The sequence below is a fragment of the Triticum aestivum genome, chromosome 2A (genome assembly GCF_018294505.1).
Source record: "Triticum aestivum cultivar Chinese Spring chromosome 2A, IWGSC CS RefSeq v2.1, whole genome shotgun sequence".
NCBI lineage: Eukaryota > Viridiplantae > Streptophyta > Magnoliopsida > Poales > Poaceae > Triticum > Triticum aestivum.
In genome coordinates this window covers 128,117,994-128,126,168 of record NC_057797.1, presented here as the reverse complement: position 1 = coordinate 128,126,168, position 8,175 = coordinate 128,117,994, and the positions used below count along the sequence as shown (strand labels likewise).

The 8,175-nt window shown below is 45.3% G+C and overlaps 1 protein-coding gene across 1 annotated transcript in view; it reads left to right on the top strand.

The window, feature by feature from the left end:
- Positions 1–5,558, top strand: part of LOC123187954 (protein ANTI-SILENCING 1) — a gene marked incomplete in the record, with an annotated part of 6,227 nt that extends 669 nt beyond the window's left edge. The window contains 10 exon segments of the mRNA XM_044599967.1: positions 532–908; positions 1,291–1,459; positions 1,583–2,112; positions 2,936–2,962; positions 3,227–3,319; positions 3,980–4,058; positions 4,146–4,230; positions 4,644–4,758; positions 4,844–4,960; positions 5,050–5,558. Of these exon segments, the coding sequence (XP_044455902.1) occupies positions 576–908; positions 1,291–1,459; positions 1,583–2,112; positions 2,936–2,962; positions 3,227–3,319; positions 3,980–4,058; positions 4,146–4,230; positions 4,644–4,758; positions 4,844–4,960; positions 5,050–5,100 (1,599 nt within the window).
- Between the last annotated feature and the right edge of the window lie 2,617 nt (positions 5,559–8,175).

Here is an 8,175-nt window from a genome sequence, read left to right as displayed (position 1 = left end):
CCCCACCCCCACTCCCTGATACTGTATCATTGGGAGTCGAAACCCCAGTTATCCCCCGTCGTCCGACCCTCCTGCCATTTACCCTCGAGGTTTCTGTTTTTTAGACAGCTCGAGGTTTCTGTTTGTCTTCGTTTGTTTCAGTTTCTGTAACCCTAGGTTTGTCTTGGATGGGGACCGATCGAGTTAGAGGGAATATGTTTGTTCAGTTTCTGTAACCCTAGGTTCATGAATTTTGGGGGTTGTTTAAATCGTCTTTGGGCTGCAGCATTTGTTATGCCCAGAACTCTGTAGTGTGCATTTTGTGCTTTGGGAATGATTCTTTTGGTATTTGTATGCCGTTTTCTCAAGCTCTCATAGCATCAAGATGATATTTTTTTATAATGTATGTATGAAGTATGAAAACTGCACATTTCTTGTGATATGGTGCGTGAGTGCCATTCTGTTTAGCTTAAGATCTGATACTATGATTTTTAGATGTTTTGATGCTGCTTAATTTATTAAGATCTGATCTACCGGTTTTTATCTTTCTAGGCCTATGGTAAGGGCAAATTGAGCTGCAAGTGGCCATTATCAGAATGGGTGAAAGTAACGAGAATATCCAGTTTTCCTGGGGAAAGAAGAGAGCAAAAGGTGGTGCCAAGATGGATACACAGTTCTATGGTTCCTTCACATTTGACAATGTGAAGTACTCACTGTATGACTGTGTGTATCTTTTTAAAAATGGTGAATCTGAACCATACATTGGAAAGATAGTAAAGATATGGCAGCAAAATGAAGCTAAGAAAGTAAAGATTCTTTGGTTTTTCACCCCGGATGAGATCAGAAATTATTTAAGAGGCTCCGTGGCGGAGAATGAGATATTTCTTGCTTCTGGTGATGGCACTGGCCTTGCCGATATCAACCCACTGGTAGTTTGTTCCTTCCTTAATCACATATTTGCATTTTTTAATTGGATTGATCCACATCAGAAATGCAATTTGAAGTTATAATCTTCCTGTATAAAAGGCGTGCTAACAATATGCAAGGAGCAACAGTTTGATTACCACTTTTGGAAGTATATTTGGCAATACTAGACAGAACAAAAGCCTGAATGAGCTGGATCCGGCTTGGTTGCTCATTTGCAAAACTGAGCAGAACCAGCTTGGTCAGTAGAAAGGGGCAACAAGCTAGTTGGGGTCAACAATTACATTTTTTCGAAGCTAGCTGGGCGCATCATTGTTAATTCAGTTCATTTCTGACCTTTCTTACAAGTAAAATGTTCTAATAGCGATTTTTTATTGCTTATATTAGGAATCTATTGCTGGTAAATGCACTGTTGTTTGCATTTCAAAGGATGAAAGGAATCGCCAGCCTACCCCAAAGGAACAAACGGTCGCTGATTATATCTTCTATAGGTTTTTTGATGTTGGAAACTGCACACTTTCTGAGCAAGTACCTGAGAAAATTGCAGGGCTGGAAGGTCAGCATTGGATGTCAATTTTGTTCATGCATTACAACACATTAAATATTTTGTTTAAGCAGTACATTATACACACACATATAATGTGCACGTACATATTTAACTACCCTCCTTCTGATGCAGTCAACGTGCTGCTTAATCCTAAAGATGAGCAAGTTATATGTTACCCGGATCAGGATGCGCAAGGCATGGATCAGAAGGTGGGTGCAGGTCTGGTCGCACCCCTTCCGCAATCAGCGGCTAAGATGGAGGATGAAATTCCTGTTGCACCCCTTCCGCAATCAGCTGCTAAGATGGAGGATGAAATTCCTGTTGCTGCAGTTCCCCTTTCCCAGTCAGTGGCCATTTCTCTTCCCCCATCAGTCAAAGAGGTGGATAAAGCTCAGGTTGCTGCTGTTCCTCTTCCCCTAGCAGTTGAGGAGGATGTTCCCAAACCCACACAAAAAGTTTTCAAACGTACACAGAGTACACAGAAAGTTCTCTCTGATAAGATGCCTTCAAAGAAATTGAAATTATCTCAAGATCTTACAACGAAGAATATGCCTTCAAAGAAGTTGAAACTATCTCAAGATCTTACAACGCAAAGTATGGCCCCAGTTCCTGACGTGAAAGTTCGCTCTGTTCCTTTGGCGCAACTACCAACAAGGCAGGCTGTAAGTTTTCTGAATTAGTAAATAGCTGTTGGTGACATATTTCAGAGTGATAAATATAATGCGAAAAAATGGACATGTTATAAACATGAAAAACACAGTGTCAGTGTCGCCTTTTGTGTTCTTTTATTCTTTACCCCGAGCAGTTACTATGTGTTTGCCCGTGGACATGTGAACTGGATGCATGCTCAGTGAAACGAAAAACACGTTGATTGCTATCCAACTCCAACGTATCATAATTTAATGCACATAAAAGGATAAGGTATATTTTGGTTCCTTTTCAGAGAAATAGTAACTTTACTTTAGGCTGTGGTGTGTTTGGAACATTTTAGTTGACAAATTTAAACCAGACAATATGCCAAAGACGCAACACTGGCCTACTCTACTGAAAATTAATAATTCAATGCCATAAAGCAGTCCCTTGAATGGCGAACTGCCACCATGCACTAGAGCAGGTATTTTGGGGCTGTGCCCTTTTTGAACTTACCATCTGAAGTATTATTTACATGTTCAGCTATATTTCTTAAGCATTAATAGATTGAGTCTTGGGCACATATAATCGTTTATTTGTACACAGCAAGTAAAGGGGTCTCAAATTTCTCAAATATTTTGCTTTATGGACTGTTCTTTATTTGGCAGAATATTATGTGCTTTTGATAGAGATTTGACCGATGCTATTTACGAGTAGGTTTGACTTGATAGATCATGCACAAAATGCTGTCGTTTACAGTTTGCTACTATCATGTTTACTTTTGTGTGCTAATACACAGTTTGCTACTATCATGTTTACTTTCGTGTGCTAATACACCTTTATGCTATTTAACAGGACAGAAGCAAATGGTTCAAACCACAGGTGAGTGATCTTTTCTTTGCTGTATGGTCGCTTGTATATATGTTGTTGTTGTTGTTGTTGTTGTTGTTGTTGTTGTTGTTGTTATGAAGTATATGTTATATCTGCAGTCTTCACTTGATAAATCGTTTCATCAAATTAGCATAGTACTAAGATGTAGCCTTTGATTTTCAGTTCTATGTTATTGTCTATTGAATGAAATCATGCTTTGGCTTTCAGTTATATATATGTCATAAACTCACAATCTATATTAAATGTAATTTGCAGCCCTGGCATGAAAAACTAGCACAAGCTGATAAGGAGGGGAGGCTGGTGTATATTCAGAATCTTGACATACGGTTTGGAGCTTCTGAAATAGTGGTACTATGACTATCTTCTTTTTCTGTATTTGGTTGTCATGAAGCCCGAGCTGCTTCTAGTTCTCTAATTGTGTTCCTGGCCTAGAAGGATCATCTACTTGTCTTCTTGAATAGCTTAAGCTTTCTGTTCTGTAGGCCGTGTTTGGCATTGATGTGGATTATGATGATCCAGCTTTTCCAACTGACTCTTTCCTATTATTTTGGTTTGGCTAAACCAACTCTTTCCTGCATCCATTACTATTTTCTACAGCAGATTATCATAAACAAGTCACCACAGCACAATCCAGCAACCACAAGCTGAGCTTTACACAGCTGTGTACACTGATTTCTGCCTGCTTAACTTCTACAGTCTCTTACAAAATGTCTCCTGAGTTTGTGAAAAAGGAACTATGTGCTTCTGCTCAAGAAAGCAATAAATAAATATGTTTTTTATTCGATAACAAGTAGCAGCACAGAGAAGTTGAAACTGTTGGGGCATGAAAAAGTTGATTAACTCTGTGCATATCCATCTCTTTTTCTCAAGGATCTTCGTCCACCCTGTTCAGTACTCACTCTACTCGTGCTTTGTTTAGTCTTCATGTTCTTTTCACATGTTATCTGCTCCTCCCGTGTATCGCACCATCAATTTAGTGAACATATCTTATTGCGATCATGTTTGCAGGAACTTATTCGTGAGGCACTACAACTATCTTGTACTGCTAAGCCTATTAACCACCCGACCTACGATGATCCTAACAATGGTGAGTGAACTTCTACACAAATACTAACATGTTCCATGTAACCTTATCCAACGCAGTTTAAATAAAATGCCTTTTTCTAATTTGTAGGAAAAGCATATGTTGTATTCAATTCCAGAAATATTGCTGATGAAGCTGTTATGAAAATCAATTCAGGCTTGGTTGTGGGTGGAAGGTAACTCACTCTACTGTGTCAATACTTGTTGGAATGATGAAATGTACTTTACTTCGTATTCAGTGCTGGCATGTAATAAATTTCATACCAAGCGTTGCTACTGTTTGTTATGTTTCAGTTTCACATGATGGCACCTCAGTTCAAACCAACTGCAAAAACACCGATCGGAACTAACAGAGCTTTATATTAACCAATTGCTTCTGCGATGAGCACCAATATATGTGTTTCACTAGTTCTTTAGTTGGCAAATTAGTCAGGGATTGTGCATGTGCAACGTTGCAATTGCTGGTTATACAGTTTGTATGTGACTGCCACTTTGCACTGTATATAGTTCTAGTATGAAATTAGTAATCTTCTAGTTTGGTCTTCTTTTGCTAACTGCTGGTACTTCTGATTAATTGTATTTCTTGCAGACCCCTTTACTGCAGCAAAGGGTTACTTAAGGTCCCAAAACCAGCTTCAGGAGCTCTGGTTGGGCACTTAACCATCAGTAATCAGAAAATGAACCCAAGACAACGAGAAGAGCAGGTCCTGATGGTGTCCTATAATTAATCCCGTCGCAGTTTCTCCTTTTCTGTACATGATATCAATGCAATTGTTGTTATTTCTGCAGAAGAAGGCTGTGTCGACATCACATTGTTCTCAACCCAACACAATAGAATATGACCTGGCCTTGGACTGGATGCTTGTCCGAGAAAAGCAAGCAATGAAGTTCAGTATACTTCATAAGGTAAATGCTGCTTCCTACGTACTCTCTGTACTTGCGTGGGTTCTGTAAGTTGAGACCTTAATTTTTGCATGTGCAACATCGTTTTGCAGAGGCACGCGGGTGAGAGGAAGTCGTTTGCTCTAAGATGGCGCAGTAAGTAGCTTCTTTGGAGTCGCTTAGCCAAAATGGAATGGGAACCGGCCAGATGGAGTTGTCAACTATCATCCCTTGGAGCTTGGTGTGTTGTTCACCCGAAGCAACACTTCAAGTTTTTGTCACTGGCAACCTTTATATGTGCTGATGGTTTATGTTTGGCTTCGACTGATTGAATTCTGAGGCGGGACTAACTGCAACGTAGGATGTTCTTTCTTTAAGGAGGGAGATGTATAGGGGTGGGAATTATGAGGAACATTAGCTTCAGGAATCAGAGTAGTGGGAAATTTCTCATGACACGTCTTCAGGAGTCAGAGTAGTGCCGTAGAAGCAAGTAGCCCTTTGCAGCAAGCCGGAGGCGGTTTTAGCTTAACAGTAAGCCAGCCAGCGTAGTAACGGTGCCCATCTGCTGCTGCGTGTTTTTGGACAGCAAATTATGAACTACAGTATGTAGTATGTTCCGAAAGTTCAGGGCTTGGCTATCTTTTCTGCTAAATGTACCGCATTCTTGAATGGCCCCACTTGAGTCTGCTACCAGTTGTGTTCGATGATGATTCATCTGTGTTAGTGGCGACTTTTAATTGACCGGCGCCTTTGAATGAACGGTAAAGCTTAGGGGCCGTTCGGAATCACTCCGCCACGTAGCGAAGCGGCATGCAGTTCAATTTTAGCAAGCGGTGAAAGGGGTGCTCCGCCCGCTCTGCTCCCTGGCGAAGGAGCAGAGGATTCCCAAACACAGCCAGTATGACGCACCCTCGGTTGAGTTGGACGTGTGCTAATCTGCAGCTGTGACTATGCTGTAATGGCAAGTCCAACGCGGACGGACTCATCAAATGTTAGAGCATCTTCACTTCCCCAACAGGACCCTCTAAGACCATTTTTTATCGCCGGCGCTAAAAAACGGTCTCAGGAGCCCAAATTTCACTGGTTAGGGCCGAAATTAGCGTCAGCGGACTCAGGCCGAACCCAGCACGCTGGGGGGCGCCGGGGGAAACAATTTTGGCACGAAAGCCTGATGGACCCGCCAAGTCAGCGACCAGCCGTGTCTCGTCTTCCCCATCGCCTCGTTTTCCCGCGGGGAATCAATGCCAAGGCTGCCGCCGGCCAGCCTTCCATTGAGATTCCTCACGGGTGGCGCAATGCGGTGACGTGCCCTTCCCCCTCCCACCACGCGTACACACGTTTGCCGCCCCCCGACCATTATAAAAGCCGCCCCTTCCCTCGCCGGTGGACGCACTCACCCGCAACCTCTCTCACCGCTGACACCCCCATCTTGTCTCTCTCTCTCCCCCCATCTAGATCCGCCGATGGGAGAGTGATTTTCCGGCGATAGAGCGGCGGCCAACGGCTTCGGCCGCTGCCACCTGCACGAGGCGGACTACCCGACGCCGCGTGGCATGCGCGTGCCGGGGCGGTGGAGGCTCAGCGCTAGAGGCGTCCCCGTCCCTCTGCAGCCGACCGACACCGGCCACTTCCACGACGAGATCGCGCGTGTTCGGGCCTCCCTACCGGAGGAGGAGCGGGACCTTCCAGAGTACGCCGCTAGCAACCACGTGCACTGGGCGGTGTACTTCCAACGCCGCCACGAGGAGCAGCTCGCCTCCACTAACAACGCGTCGATGAGGGGGCGCCACAACACCGACGGCCACCGCCTATGGTAGGGCACCCCCTGGCACACGCTCCACACCGTCCTCGAGCAACTCGAGGGTGGCAACGATCCTCCGCTCGAGTACCCGGCGGCCCCGGCCCGGTTCCCCGCCGGAGTGGTGACCCTCGGTTGCCAAGGCACATGGTGGGCAGGTCCTATTCCTCCTCCTCCTCCTCCTCCTTCTGCTCATCCAGTTCGCCGACACTCGTGAACGTCAAGGCCGAGCCCGTGGAGACGCCGCTCGGGCGACGCACCCTACGGCGGCGCCCTCCTCATCAACGAGGGCGACCGTGGCACCTCTGTTCCCTCCTCCACTTCGTCAAGCCGAAGACAGAGCCGGGTCTCGTCGCCGTGAAGAGCGAGCACGAGGACATGGCCGCCAACGAGGAGGCCGCCATCAAGTGGGCGTGCGAGGACTACGTCCGGCTGGAGATGGAGCGCTAACGCCGCGCCCTCGAGGAGATCACTGCTCGGCGTCGCAACCGCGATGAGGGCGGCGTCATCGTCCTCGAGGACAGCGACGATGAGGCACCGCCGCCAACCAAACCAGTCCGCCAAGGTGATCCAGGGCAGGGGTGCAGCAAGGATGGCGGCGGCGTGAAGAAGGAGGGCGACGACGATGACGGCGGTGACTACAGCGCCTTCGGCAAGCTCTACGGCCTGTAGGCGGCGCAGTGGGCGGCGGCGCATTACTAGTAGTTGTTTTTTCTAAATATGTGTTTTCAATATGTAAAAATGCAATGGACCTAAATTTCGCCGAATTATGTGTCGTGTTTGGCCAAATTTTGGCTGAGTATGGTTTTAAAACAACTGCATGTGGGGTGACCTGGGGGCGGCGGCTGGGAACCCGATCACCCCCACGCTGAATTTATCGCCGGCGTGCCCCCATGCGACGCTATTTCAAGCCCTTGGGGGGCCGAACGGCTGGAGATGCTCTCATGGACGGCGATAGCCGATAGGGGTGAAGACTCCAATGCGGGCGGACTCACCAAATGTCACGGACGACGATAGCCGATAGGGGTGAAGGCCCAAAATGGTAAAACAGGGTGCATGGGAGTGTCAATTTTTGGTCAGATGACACATGGTCTTGCATGCATGTGCTGCCCATTCTCTCTCTTCTCTCCTAAACTAATTCATCCATTTTTCCACCTTTGCTAACTTAAAATTACTCATATCTCTTAAACCAAACTTTCGATTTCAAAACATTTTATATATTTGAACTCATGTCGCAAAGACCTTTAAAACAAAACCCATTTTGGATACATTTTAAATGACTTTAAAAGTCATGAAACAAATTTCACATATTTCGTCCGCTTGAAATCTTATGAATAAAATGATTTCAATTAGTTTCACAAGTTCACATTTTTCAGTTTTATGTTGTTTTTCCCTTTCAGAACATACATTTCACTTTTCACCGACTTGTTTTAGATAAATC